This window comes from Lathamus discolor, chromosome 1 (genome assembly GCF_037157495.1).
Source record: "Lathamus discolor isolate bLatDis1 chromosome 1, bLatDis1.hap1, whole genome shotgun sequence".
NCBI lineage: Eukaryota > Metazoa > Chordata > Aves > Psittaciformes > Psittacidae > Lathamus > Lathamus discolor.
Genome location: NC_088884.1, coordinates 41391875 through 41406825, shown reverse-complemented (window position 1 = coordinate 41406825; position 14951 = coordinate 41391875). Strand labels below are relative to the sequence as shown.

At 41.7% G+C, this 14951-nt stretch overlaps 1 protein-coding gene across 6 annotated transcripts in view; it reads left to right on the top strand.

Moving 5' to 3' along the window:
* The first annotated feature begins 317 nt into the window (after window positions 1-317).
* KCNC2 (potassium voltage-gated channel subfamily C member 2) overlaps window positions 318-14951 on the top strand; it is a 106743-nt gene continuing 92109 nt past the window's right edge. For all 6 annotated transcript variants that reach the window (XM_065665037.1, XM_065665039.1, XM_065665040.1 and 3 more), the window contains exon 1: window positions 318-1040. In XM_065665037.1, coding sequence (XP_065521109.1) covers window positions 399-1040 — 642 coding nt within the window. In that variant the 5' untranslated portion in view covers window positions 318-398. The remainder of the gene's footprint in view (window positions 1041-14951) is intronic.

The following is a 14951-nucleotide window of genomic DNA, read 5'->3' as shown; positions in this document are numbered from 1 at the left end:
TTCTCGCAGCCCCGCGAGGGAGGAGGGGGTGGGGAGAAGCGGCATTGCCATTCCGGCAGCTGCTGTCAGGGGAGAGCCTCGGAGCCTTGCCCGGGGCGGGCAGGCGGCAGAGAGCCCTCCGCTGCAGGAGCGTGCGGAGCTGCCCGGCGGCGGGCCGGGTCCTCCGGAGGTGCGGAGCGGCGGGGGATCAGGGGGATGGAGCGGGCTGGGGTAGGCGGTGACGGCGGGGAATAGCTTTCCCACCCCCCCACCCCCCCCCGGTGATGCTTTGGGGGGGGCTTCTCCTCGATCTCTTCTGTTTGCGTTTAAGGCAGCAGCTCGTCCGCCGCGGACCTGCCGGCGACCCCATCCCCGCCGCCGCCTCCCGCGCCCTCCCCAGTCATGTCCGACCCGGAGCGATGGGGAAGCTCGAGGACAACGAGAGGGTGATCCTCAACGTGGGGGGCACGCGGCACGAGACCTACCGCAGCACCCTGAAGACCCTGCCGGGGACCCGCCTGGCCCTGCTCGCCTGCGAGTCCCAGAGCGAGTCCCCGGGCGGCGAAGACCCGCCGCCGCCGCCGCCCTCCAACCCCAACCCGCCGCCGCCGCCGGGCGGCTGCCCGGAGCCCGGCACCGGCTGCAGCCCCCGGGGCAGCGGCGGCGCCAGCGAGTTCTTCTTCGACCGGCACCCGGGGGTCTTCGCCTATGTGCTCAACTACTACCGCACCGGCAAGCTGCACTGCCCCGCAGACGTCTGCGGGCCGCTTTTCGAGGAGGAGCTGGCCTTCTGGGGCATCGACGAGACCGACGTGGAGCCCTGCTGCTGGATGACCTACCGCCAGCACCGAGACGCTGAGGAGGCCCTCGACATCTTCGAGGCGCCTGACCTGCTAACGGGCGAGCCGCCCGCCGACGGCGACGACGACGACCTGGCCGCCAAGAGGCTGGGCATCGAGGACGTGGGGGCCGCCGGAGAGGGGAAGGGAGGGCGCTGGCGGCGGCTGCAGCCCCGCGTCTGGGCACTCTTCGAGGACCCCTACTCCTCACGGGCTGCCAGGGTAAGCGCTGCTGGACGGCGCTCCTGTCGGGGTGGCTGGGGAGGCCGAGGGGTGCCGGAGGCCCCGTATAGAAGGCAGCCATGTAAGGCATCAAGGGGAGGCATGCCCCACACGGGGCAGAGGTAATGCTTTGGTGGGTTGCTGCACGGGGATGGTGTCAGCCCCCAGAGGGTAGGGGTGCTTGTTGGCTCTGCATCTGCAGGCAGTGTCAGGGTGATCCTGCTGGGCCAGTTTCCCCTTACGGGGTGAGGTGGGAGCTATGCCCCAAGGAGCTTGTGGTGGAGCTGCACTTGGCCACTTGGCTTGAGTGGGGGTCCGGAGGTGTGTGCGCTGGGGGACCTGTTTGTGTGTGGCTATGAGCACACAAGGTGCCTTTGTCCTTGCTGAGTGCCTGCATCGAGGCATGTCTGGGGACAGGGGAGGCCGTCATCCCACTCCCAGCTGTCAGAGGTCTCGGGTTTGGGGTGAGGTGGTGACAGTGATGCGGGAGAGCAACCTCAGCCCTTGCCCTGCTTCACTCTGTCTGCGCTGGGAGGTGATCGGAGTTCGACAAAGTAAGTGTGACAGGGGGTCACCCTGGCTCTTCCTCCATTGATTTCTCAGGGTGACCGTGCCTGGCGCTGTGACTGAGGGCATGGGTACACAGCAGTGAATGAGTGAACTAAGTTTTCATTATATAGATAGGGATTTTAGATCTTGGTGCTGACTACTTTCTCATTTGATGATTTGGATTTTAGTTCTGTTTCTTAGTTGCTGTTGTCAATGGCGATGGGAGTTTGCTGTCTAACCCAGGGCTTTGGAGCAAACAGTTGTGATTCCTTTGAGAGAAACAGTGGTGCCTCAGATTTAACAACTAGAAAAGCAATCACCAGCAAGTCCTCCCTGCAGTACAAGAAAAAGAACTTGTTACTGGGAATGTTGATTATAAAATGGTAAGAAGTGTTTGGTAGCATATTTGTCAGGATTCCCACGAAGCGTTCAGAGCTGAGCCTCATCCTGCAGAAAGTGCGGTTGTGGTGGGTGTCATCTGGTCAGTGCTGCTGGTTTCGCTGGCAGTCTCATAGATGTAGCTATACATGTGTGGTTTTAAGTGACTTCCTGAGTTGTGCCCTATACCCTGCTGCTGTTTATGTGAAAGTTAGTACCTCCTATGCGCTTAGTGAAGTTAAACAGAAAGTAAAAGCCCTCATAGTTACTGCTGTCACTTGCTGAATGCCAGTGTTGTTTTTGAAGGTTGCTCCCAGTGCGTTTTCCCTTGACAGATGGCTCCAGCTGATACTTGAAATACGTTTTTGGTAATGGAAAAAAACCTACCATGAGTCTCTTACCTTTGCTCATCAGTGACATACCCACATTGCTTGCATCTTCACTGCCTGAATCCGAAAGAAAATGTGGCTGTCAGTTACCTGACAAAACAGTACTTGTGTGCGGTGATTGCCCTGCAGGTTGTCTTTCACCTCCTGTTTTGTGACAGTGTCACATCTGCAGCTTTTATGATAGGAACTCTTTCCACTTAACTTTGATGAAGAACTGAGGATTATGGTGTAAATGTTAAGTGGGAGTTACTAGGAGAAATAGGAAGGCAGGCATGCTGACTGCAGTTGCACCCTGGAGTTGTAGCTGTCACTTGGGTTTTCAGTCCACTTCAGTCCACTCTTTGACAGAACCTGTAGGCGCTTGCTTTCCAAATTTTCCATCTGTGTTAGACCATCTTGGACTGTCAGTGGCTCAGATAAAGTTAGTTTGAGTTTGCCAAATGAATGCTGTAATTAACACTACAATAGAAAATTGCGACACAACAGTAATATTCATCCCTTAGAAGATAGGGTATTCAACTTTTTAGAACTTAAAACCTGGTTTTAAACATTATATTCTGATTTCAACCCCAGGCAGCCAGAGTAAGGCAGTGTCAGAGCAGTAACAATGGTGTCTAAATCGGTGTTCTCATTTTCTTCAAGGCTGCTGCCTTGTACTTGATGTTTCAGGTAGGGAGACAGCTTTGAGAATTGCTGGCAAGTCTTAAAGCATTAAAGTACATTTGTATTTAAGGACTAGCATGCACTTAGTAAGCACTCTTGAACACTGTAAGGTGATAGTAACATTACTTGGAACGGAGACGTTACTGCCAATTCAACGTTTCCCACACCTGAAACAGAGATGTTATTTTCTGAGTATTCTGGCACATACACTTTTGTTTTGTGTCAGCTGAAATGATGACTAACTCTAAAAACATCTGAGTGAAATCCTGGCTGTACTGAAATCCAGACAGAACTCTGTGAGCATCAATCTTTGCCTCGTAGTGTTACCTACTGACTCATACGCTACTTAGGTTGCCGTGAGGCTGCGTATTGGTAAACTTTCTTAATAACTGTGGTAATTAATTTTTTAGCATTACTGCCCGATTTAACTTCAGCAATGCCTTTTCTGGGAAGTACGGTGATGATAAAATTGGGATGTTTTCTGTTAATGAAATGGTACTTAATATTTGTGACTTTTTTCTTTATCCTAAACTGTGATCTCTAAAAATAGAAATTTATAGAAATTCAAATATAAGTTGCCATGGCAACCTGTTCAGGGATAGTGCATGCACAAGATTATTCTAGCAAGACCATCCAGTGATGTTATATAAATAGTGGAAGTAGTTTGTTTACTTTATTTAAGATTCTAAGAAAAATAATGATTCAGTTTTAAGTGTATGCAGTTTGATATTTAGATGGTGACTTCTGCTAAACGTGGGGTTTGTAAATCTAAAATGTAATCACATGCATACAATTGCTTTGAAACCTGCAACACTCTCCTTTGTTCCTCAAGTTCAGGAGTTACATCTGAATATTATTTCTGTTTTCATTTTATCATTTTTGGATTTCATAGCCTGTGAAATGAAAGTAAGGAGTACAGCGGTACTCACTCCAGGCTTAATAGAGCAATCATTCATAAACTGCTATGTGACAGAATGCTATTAGGTAGCTATGGAAAGCTGCTGGCATGAGATACTCTCATAGGAGGAGAAGCACTGGGCAAACAAATCTTTCTGTGTGTTGGCTTAAACATCTCCAAAACAGACACTTACGGGTTCTTATCGGAATCAAACATATATACTGTGAATTTTGCTAGTAAATGATACATGATGGCTCATAAGTGCAAAGTCCTTATGCTTTAGTAATTGCAAAAATACGTACAAATAGTGTGTACGAAAGTACAAGAGACATAATTTGGCACTGAGTTTAAAAGAATGTGTGCAGATGCCCAGCAGGACCTAAAATGTCAGTGCTAGTCTCGGATGTCGTATCTCAAATTAATTAAGCTTTTAAGGCTTTTACTTTTGAATAATAGTTGAAACATGATGCTGTTCAAAGAAGTAATTAGTATTTGTCATTGATTTTTTTCCTAAGGATTATGGATTACTCATGTACTTAGTGCAGCAACTCAAAAATGAGCCCGTGATTCACAAAGTTTGTAGCTATATATCTTTCACTTCTGAGAAGGCTTGAAATCTGCCCGTGGATAAGGGGACAGCACCTGTGAAGTCAGGTAGCTCAGCAGTGTAGGAGTCAATGTGGCCCAGGGCGCTCGAGTGGTGCTGCCTTCGACACCCTTGCTGCTTTCAGCAGCTGGAGGCAAGTTACACAACCCTTCTGCAGCACAGTCTTTTTCTGTAGGGAATTACTTGGTAATTACTTGGTTTATAAGGGAAGGATAAAAACTGATACGCAACTATTTGTAAAGTTTGCTGTGAGAATATATTCGCTGGAATGCAAATAAACCCACAGAAGTCTTGCAGTCCAGACGTCAGGATACACCTTGTGAGTGTTCATTAAAACGCTGATCTTACGCTGCTTCATGAGGCGCTGGACCTGACTGGTGAGTTGTAGTTAGCTGGATGGAGATGCAAAGTTCCCATCCACTGTTTTATGTGAAGTTGTATTGTCAGAGACTCCTTCCAGTGTCCTGTAACATCTACATCCGCTTTGAACATTTGGTGGGGTTGGTTGTAAGAAGAATCATCTGAAACAAGTGTGATGAGAGAGGGGGAGAAAATGATTTTATAGATCCCCCTGAAAGGCTAAAGCTACAGAAATTATATCGGAGAGCATTTTTACCAAAGATACACCTTTATTTCGTGGTTAGCTTATGTTCTCTCTAGGTACCTAGTTACCTCTCACGTACAATGGTGAATGACCACAGTGGGTTATATTTTTAGGGCTTTGGCTTTTTGTGGTGCAACAGTGTTTATTTTGGGTGGGAGCACTGCTGCTGGGATGGTCTGAACTACCGTGAACAGAGTGCTGAAGATATGTTCATCTCAGAATGCGTGTTTGTAGATTAGTAGTGAATAGCAAAGTTTGTTCGCTATTAGCAATAGAAAGGCCCTTTTATTTATAAGTGGAAATCTTTACTCTCTCTTTTATTCAACAAGGAAAGGAAGTATACTTTAGATTTTACCGTGTAATAATTGAGTTATGCAGACATCTTCTGTCTGAAAATCATGTGAAGAAAATAGTAAAGGTTGATAAAGAAGCTGCCAAGAGGGTATTCCGTTTGCCATGTTGGGGATCAAAATGCTGACTTTATGTTTAAGAGGGAAAAGAGTCCATTAGATTTAACTGCTGAAAACCAGTCATTTTGCTTGAAACATTTAGCTTATGGGAGCTGTCATTTTTGACTAAACAGCAAGATTTATTCCTAATGACAAAATCGTAACGCATCACCATTACAGATATTCATAAAATCTGTAGCTTCATGTGTACATGGGCTGACTAATTTGCACTGTAATTTTTATTAATGTACTTCGGCTTGCTGGCTTTTAGGAGTCTTAATTGGAAATTGTAGCTTGACATGACATACTGAGCATAAACTAGCTTGATCTACCTTAAATGTAGATGCTCTCTGATGGTACTGACATACTGGTGAGGTAAAATCAGCAAGATTTCTGCCTCCCGAACTTCTGCCTTTTCCTCTACAGCTGTTCTGCCTGATGCTGCTAGTGTTTCCATGGAAACTAGCCAGCTCTTGGCTTCCTCTTCCCATGGAAAACAGCCTTCTCGCTGTCACTTAGTCATCTGGGAAAAACATTTTGTCATGGTTCTGACATAAATGCCACAGAGATTATCTGTACTATCATTTCAGAAAGAGATGCTGTTACATATTTGCACGTGCATATGGCCGGGCTCGTCTTCCACCAACTCTGAAATGATTTGGTTACATGGACTTTGGCTGAATTTGCTTTGGTGTAACCGGGAACAGAAGTCAGCTTAACATACACAACCCAGGATAATAATAGTGTGAGAAGTGTTTTTCTTTTGAGGAATCTGGCAGACCACATGCCCTTCCTGTATGTAGTTAATGCACAATATGCTGTCATGTTTGTTTACGGTGGTAAAATTCTTAAATGGTTTACTTTGGGATGGGAACTTGTCTTCAAACTGATTACGATGGTAGTGGGAGGAATAGCTCTCAGCTTCTGGTGAATATTGTGCAGGTTTCAGTGCTACCGTCAGATGAGGCATCACATTATCATGCCATTGTCACATGATGCAGTCAGGATACGAAAAAAGTGATGTAAGAAAACTGGTATATTTGAGGTCTCTATATTGTTAAAGCTCTTGGGACTTAGTTCAAGGTAAATGTGTCAGTCAATACCCTGTGAAGGAGCCAGCATTGTTGCTTGTTTTGATGAATTTGTGTTGAATCATAATCAAAGAAGTTCAGAACACAGACTAATCCTAAATCCTTTATTAGTTTCTTTTGTTGGAGTAACTTTAAGATAATTTAAGGGAAGTCGGTGTAAAATTCACTTGTTCTTTTCTTCCTCAGTGATCACTGGCAGAAAGTGCCTGTTCTTTCCGTATGAAGTTACCTTGCAATTGGGGTAGAAGGATCAGAGAAAAGGCATCCCTATGAAAGTTTTTAATATTTTAATAATCTCTTCTGAAGTGCTGTCCAGTCATTTTAAGATGCAAGAGTCAAGGTCTTCTCATTTCCAAGGGCTGTTCCAGTGCTCTTCATTTCTCCAAAGACGACTCCTGCTCATCCTGTGCTTCAGACTCTTGGCTCATCTTGGGAAAACGGTTTCCTTCAGCCACAACTGGAAAGAAAGGGTTTATGCTGTTATATTTCGTGCCAATGGGGATAGTGTGTTCCTTTTTAATTTTCTTTACTAAACTCTCCTTTAAGACCTCACTTCTGTCAATGTGATTTATATAAGCTTACTGATTCAGTGCAGAAACTTGTAAGGAGTTCTGCATCTTTGTTTATTTACTGTGACTAAAGTAGTTAGGAGAATAAAATCTAGATATGGTAATATTTGGAATATCAGACTATCAGTTATCATCCTGATTACTGTGTTTCTTACAGTGGTACAGTTCCTTCGCACATGCTCATCTTTAACAAGCATGCATCCTTCCCTATATGAATTACTAATTGTGTAGGAATAAAAATTTGATTTTAAAGCAGTGCTGAACAAGGCTGTGCAAAAATTTCAGGTGGAGAGCAAATAGGGGAACTGTGTTTGCTTCTACATACATGTTTTGTTTTTCCAAAGAGCCTTTCTCTTGGTGCAAGGGCTGAAACTTGAGGATATTTCACGCTGGAATAAAGTGAACACAATATACAGCTGTGGAAATGTCTGTGGCTATACTAATATAAACTTAGCACTGGCGATATTTATCAACATGATAAAAGGAATTCAAGTTGTTGTGATGACCTTGTACATTTTCTTCCCTATCCTGACTTAAAGCATGTGTATGGTTTAACTAAATGGTAGTATTGTCAGGAATGCTGTAGAAATAGCTGTAGAGAATGAACATGAAGTCGCACTGTATTATTCTTTTTAGTTCTACAGATGTGTTTAATTAACATCTTTGTTGGTGCTTTATGATGACTAAAGCACTTTTGAAGGAAAAACTCCACTTCCATCTGTTAATCAGTAGTGTTATAAATAGGATGCCATCTAATCACATGAAATACAGTTTCTTGTGATTTGTGATTTGCTTTACAGAATTTTTGACTGAAGTGGTGACTTGAAGCTTAAAAACCAAATTATACAATTACGTATTTTAACCAAGTGTTGTTTTTTTCAACCCCCTGCCTGAAAGTGGAAAATTCTGAGCTGTTGCTGTGGTTTTGGTCTTTTTTACCAGTAGGTTAACTATTATGGTGATCTAATCAGCCCTTTCTTATTGCAGACAGCCTTCTGTCATTTCTTAGTGTTTCTAGGTGGAGCTTACATATTAGGTCTTTGCTCATGCAAAATGCTGTAAACAGAGAATGGCCTCTTACCTCAGTGCTGAATGATGTGGTAAAGTTCATTAATATGCATTAAATATACAGCACAGTATCATCTAGTCTTATTTCTGAAATAAGTATAGTTTCTTAAGTGTTTTCTTTTTTATCTAGCATACAAAGTGACATTTTTTTTACTGTGCCTAGTCTTTGAAAAAGGGTAAGTATCCTTTGAAGTTTGTGGGTTTGGTTTTGATAATTTGTGGGGTAATAGCTGTATAGCAGTAATCTTCTTTTTAGCTGTTTAATCCTTATCCTGAGAGAAATAATTCTTCCTTAGGAATGGCTTCCACCACACTGAAATGCTTGCTTGCACGAAAGCACAAGGCTATTGTAATATTAGGGATCTGATAGGTAGTAGGTGGGATTTGAGAAATCAAATTCTGAAACTCAGTTAACAGCTGAGAAAATTCTTTTTCAGTCAATTGCATCAGAGAAGATAAAGTTCAGTAGAGTGAAAAAGAGGACGGCAGAACAGTGCTGCGAAATGATGTGTGCAGGTTGAGGATGTGTGCAATGATGAGGAGCACAGGCTGAGTTCCTGGCTATCCTGCAAGGGGTCTGCGTTGGTGCCTGCCGCAGCATGGAGTGAATGTGTTTAACCACACCCAGTGGCATCCTGCTGGTGGGTCTCTTCAGTAGAGGGAATAATAATGTCTTCTAATCATATTTCATTCACCCTACTTCATTTCTCAGATCAGAAATGTTCACAAAATATATTAGGCTTTTATATATTGTCTACCGTAAGATTAAGGGTAGTCAAATATATATTAATTAGTATTTTATATTAAAGCCTGTGCAATCACAGAATCCCAAGGGTTGGAAGGGACCTAAAAAGATCATCTAGTCCAACCCCCCTGCAAGAGCAGGGTAACCTACAGTACATCACACAGGAACTTGTTCAGGCGGGCCTTGAATATCTCCAGTGTAGGAGACTCCACAACCCCCCTGGGCAACCTGTTCCAGTGCTCTGTCACTCTTACAGTAAAGAAGTTCTTCCTGATGTTAACGTGGAACTTCCTATGCTCCAGTTTACACCCATTGCCCCTTGTCCTATAATGGAATTTTAAAGCTTTTTTTTTTTCCTTTGAAGTAGTGGTAAAAATTATTACAGAACAAGGTAAAGGATGTTTTTAAAGTATATGAATGGGCATAAACTTGCTTTGTTCTTATACAATGCCAAAGGAGAAGTCCTCGGTAATCCTTGTTTTTACACAGGTATTCAAAAATTCTTTGTACTTTTTGAGCGAGCTATTTTATATTCTACACTGGCACTTGGTAGCCCTTTACCCATATGAATGGCAATTATTTATAATGAGTGGTTTCAGGAGTATCTTAATTTTCACATGATAATGATTGTTAGGCGCTAAAAAAGTTAACTTAGATTTTTATTTTATAATTTATTTCTTTTTTTTTATATCATCCCAAGTCTTCATTTCTTTGCCAGAACAGGTAAGGAAACACTGGAACAGGCTTCCAAGAGAGGTGGTTGATGCCCCAAGCCTGTCAGTGTTCAAGAGGCATTTGGACAATGTCCTTAATAGCATGCTTTAACTGTTGTGCAGCCTAGGTGGTCAGGCAGTTGGACTAGATGATTGTTGTAGGTCCTTTCCAACTGCAGTAATCTATTCTGTTCTAAACAAATGTGTTCTGGTGTTCCAACCTTCTTTTTCCTGACAATGGAAAATGAAGTCCTTTACTTAATAATTACAGTGTTTCATATTTTCACGGTTTAAAAAATAAAGTGTATATAGCAAATGGCATATAATAAGTGACACCAACAGTTTATTTTTGGGTAGAAATCAAGCTGGGTAGGATTTTGTTGCAGTATTGAACATCAGCTCTACTGTATAACTATAATCTGTTCATTATCTTGTAATAATTTACACTAAACAAATTGATTTAAACACACTAGGCATCTTCATTCCTTGACCAGTAAATTTTATTACTGGCTATATTCGAAGCTATCTGAATAGAGTTTTGCATTTGAGGATTGAGGCTTCTGACAGCAGGCCAGAATTGTTTTCCTGCTTGCCTAGGTGATACACCTGTGCGGCTTGGAGGAAGAAATGGTTGTGTTTGTCATTTATCTCTGAAACGGGCACGCAAAGCTGATGTTGCGGTGACCTGTGAATGCTCAACAGAATTTGATGTGTTGCAGCTCCAGGGCCTCCTTGGTTAGACATTGCATGTTTTAAGTTGGTGCTTCAATAGCAGAACAAATGAGCTGGTGGAATGAAAAAGGAGAAATTATTTGATAAAAAGGAAAGTTACGTCTTGGTGAAAAATGGGCCATTATGGACTGAAGCAAAGAATGTATTTTCATTATTTTGGTTTATCACAGTGTAGCCAGCCAAACCCTAAAACTGGCAGAAGAGGCATTTTGTGTTGCATGTATGGTTTGGTTTGTTTGGTTTTTTTTGAGTGACATTCATTGCTTTAAGGATGGAAGACATTGGTTTTCTTTGAACTACATGTTTATCTACTTCTTGCTGCAATTGCCACTTCCTTAAAGTGAGAAAGGCATTTTGATCTTTTCAAAGTGACTCCCCTAATAACTAGGTTATCACACACATTTTGTAAACAGCTACTGTCGGTAAGTACCGTCTTGCAGTCAGTCTCCACCTAAGTCCAGGAGCGGTGACAGGCATGAGTGTCTCCCAAAGCTATCCCTGGAGGCTCTCAGTTGGTAGTTCTCTCTTTCCTCATTAGATATCTATTTTATCTAATTAGCCCCAGCACATTGCAGTCAGAATCTTGCACTCTTACTGAGCCAGTGGCTGGCTATTCCAGAGCTTCTGAATCAATGAATTGCAGTGAATAAAATAAACCATTCTATGATTCTTTGAAGTACAGTGACAACTATAGATACTTTCTCTACTGTTAATACTACCGTATGTAGCCATGTTAGCAGCTCTTCTTGGAAGGCATGATGGTATGCATCACTTATTGACATGAAACCCTATAAAAATTTCAGTGATTTTGTATTCTCAACAATTTAAAGACATCTGAATTCAGTATTTGGTAGCAGAAATGTACCCATTAGTCTCTGGGGAAGTGCAGATTTGTTCACATTGAGCTTGTATTTCATTAGAGCAACCTACCTTGCACTGCAGTCCTGACATATTCTTGAGATGAAGGCAGTCCCGTTTGAAATAATGCCTGCTTTTGTTCAAATACAAATAGCTAATTTTCTAAAATAGCGTGAGGAAAATTATCAAACTCCTGTCTTGTGCTGCTGCTGTTTGTGTCCTCCTTGAAAATATGGATCAGGAGGTGTGTATTAGTAATTATAATGAACAAACTGCAGATCTTTGTTTGTTTGTTTACTGGCAATGCGGTTTTAAAATACCAAGGAAATTGTTACAGTTTCCTAATCATATTGTCAGTAAAATGCTGCCTCTGGAAACCTCAGCCTTGTCTCTGGGTGGGAGAGTCTTGGTAGTAGTGGAGGGTAAAGGAAAATGCATGACCTGAATTCTTCATTGCAGTTCTACTGTTCAGACAAGTACAGTGCAACACCTGTGTGCACTGCAGAAACACGGGAGAAATGGGAGTCTGAAAAAAGGGAGGAGAGCATTTGTGGTCCTAGTGTTCATAGAATCATAGAATCATAGAATAGTTAGGGTTGGAAAGGACCTCAAGATCATCTAGTTCAAACCCCCCTGCCGTGGGCAGGGACACCAAACTTCAGGTGGAGTTTTTGTCCGTAGGTATAATTATGGATGAAAAAAACTTTTTTTTTTTAGTGTGTGTGTGTATATATATATATGTATATGTATTTGCACGCACACACATTTCTGAACAAATGCATGGATTGGTGTTCCTATCCTGTTATTACGATAGTCAAGAAGATTTTTGTTGTTTTTTTTTATTTCCCATTTCTCCGTCAAGGTTTTAATGAATAAGGTGCGTCCCAGATCTCATGTCTTAATTCAGTGTGCTTATATTTTCTTGTCTAATTCAGCTTCCAGCTGTAAGTTCAAGTAGAGTTTTGTGGACTGTCTATCTTGCTTTATTAGGCTATAATCTATTTTACTGGATATACATATATGTTACTATATTGGTTTACAGTATGTTGTAATCTGGAGAGGGACTTTTTACGAGGGCGTGTAGTTGATAGGACAAGGGGCAATGGCTTTAAACTGAAAGAGGGTAGATTTAGATTAGATTTTAGGCAGAAGCTCTTCCCTGTGAGGGTGCTGAGGCACTGGTACAGGTTGCCCAGAGAAGCTGTGGCTGCCCCATCCCTGGCAGTGTTCAAAGGCTGGGTTGTACAGGGCTTTGAGCAACCTGGTCTAATGGAGGATGTTCCTGCCCATGGCAGGGGGATTGGAACTGGATTATCTTTAAGGTCCCTTCCAGCCCAGAACTTTCTATGATTTTGTTAATTATGTTTGATGACAGAAGTAGTGCTCCATTCTTTATAAATTCTATTTTACTAAAAATGAAAAAAACCCTGTTATGTAACTAAATAAATCTTGCTTTCTGTGAATATATATCTTACGGGTAACTATAAGGGCCAATTAAACTTTTTCCTGCACTTGGCACATTAGAAAGTCTCATTTGAGTGCAGATTTGTTGCTGTCAGAAGGTTCTGAACGTACTTTATACATTTTTTTTTCCTCAAGGAAGGTTTTGGATTTCTCCCTGTCTAAATAGGCCCCTTACATTCATAGACCTGTGGAGATTTAATTGTTTTCAAAAATCTCCATCCTTTGGTCTGACCTTGTTATAAATGGCCAGCTGGCTCAGAGCTCTTAGCTGAGGGATCAGGAAGTCTTTAAAAAACAAACAGGGAAGCAAGCCCAACTGACTGAAACTAAACAAGGTAAAGTTGCTTTTCACTTGGAAGTCCTGATGGCTCAGGACATCTTTTCCCAAGAAAACACTTGCATTTGCACTTGTTACATCAGAAAGCATAACTGCTGAAGTCATTTGAGCTCAGGAACAGTATAAAAGAACAAGCAGAAGTTGAAGGACTTTTATGACTGGGAGGCGGTTTGGCTGCTGTCAGGAAATCCTTTCACACTTGAGAGCTCTGTATTATGGCATGCATTGGCATTTAAAAAATACTTAATTACTCCGAAGCAAACCAATATTCTATGGTGTCCATTTTATTGAAAGCACATATAAAATGTGAGCAAGGATACTATTCTTTCTATGACTTTATTTCAAGCATCCTGATACAACTAATAATATTGATTTTATATTACATTTAAAAAATATCAATATAGAACTGTTTTGCTTTTATAGCATTACACAGAATGACTGAAAAACCTATAAAATGATCAGATTCTTCTGGTAAATTATCTAGAATTGTTCTAGAACCCTACTGATTGTATACTGTAAAAACCTATACATTCTTTATACTGTTTTATAAGACATTTTAAGAAAACCATGTCTTCAGGGATGCAGTTTTCCCTTCTTCAGCTGTCTGGAAGGGGATATCATTTTCATCTGGTTGTGTCGATCTTTGAAGTGTTGCAACCTAATTTATTATTCATTTATATATGTATTTTTAGTCATTTTTGTAAAAGGAAGATCAGTTCAAGTCAAGTTCATATGTCTGTTTTTGGGAGGAATATAGAATAAAGAGAAGCACAAAACCACAAAATCCATATTTAAGTAGAAGATGGAAAAAAATCGTAGTACAGTAAAAGCTGTGAATAGTGTAGGGATTATGTTATGATGAACTCATTTGGTCAGGCTAGGAGAGACATGGAAGGTGAAGAGGGCTCAGTGACTAAAATGCTATCAGGGAATTCTGGAGATCCGGGTTTTTGTTGTTGTTAGGCTACAACATCATCTGTAATTCACCACACCACTGTGGTTCACCCTGTCTGCAATCTGGGAAGGTATGGATAGTCTCTTACCTTAGAAAATGAAAATGTAACTTAAAAAAATATACAGTGCTTAAATAATGCACTGAAATAAAAAAAAGGGGAAATACTAGCTAGTGACTGTCAAACATGGTGCAAAGGAGAGCTTTGGTACTTTTTAAAGGAGATTGGCTATTGTTTGCTGGTTTCTGTGCCTGAAGATCTAAGCATACATAATCATTTCATGGTCCTTTTTATTTATTTTCCTCCTTTATTTGTTCCTTTTTTTATTTTCTTTTTCTTTTTTTTTTTCTTTTCCTTTTTTCCTTTTAATTCAGTGGCTCTACTGTGGGAGTAAGCTGGGAATCTAGTAATTTGCATGTATACAGTAATGAGTATGAGAGGAAATCCTCACAATATATTGATAATTTTGCTTGCAGAGCAGAGTTGGAAGAGTGTATTCAGAGAAGGAGGCATAAATCCCACACCTGAACAGTATGGAAAGAAGAAAACTTTGAATTCAGTAGGAAAACATTGTCCCTTTTGTGAAGTGACTGAGGCAGTGACTCTTCAGTCATGTTAGTGGAAATTGCTTTGCAAGGAGATGTAATTAAGGTGGGGTTAGGCACAGATGTAGTTTGCCAAAGTTTTTCCTCCAAAACCTACTGTTAGCATTTCTGAAATAAAAGGTTTCCAGAATTTAATATGCCTGGAAACAGTGTGATTCTCCATCTTTCTCATAGGTTGCTGAATGTTTGCAAAGACATTTGGCTTTGCGCCTGTGAAGTTAAATTCTGCCACAACAGAG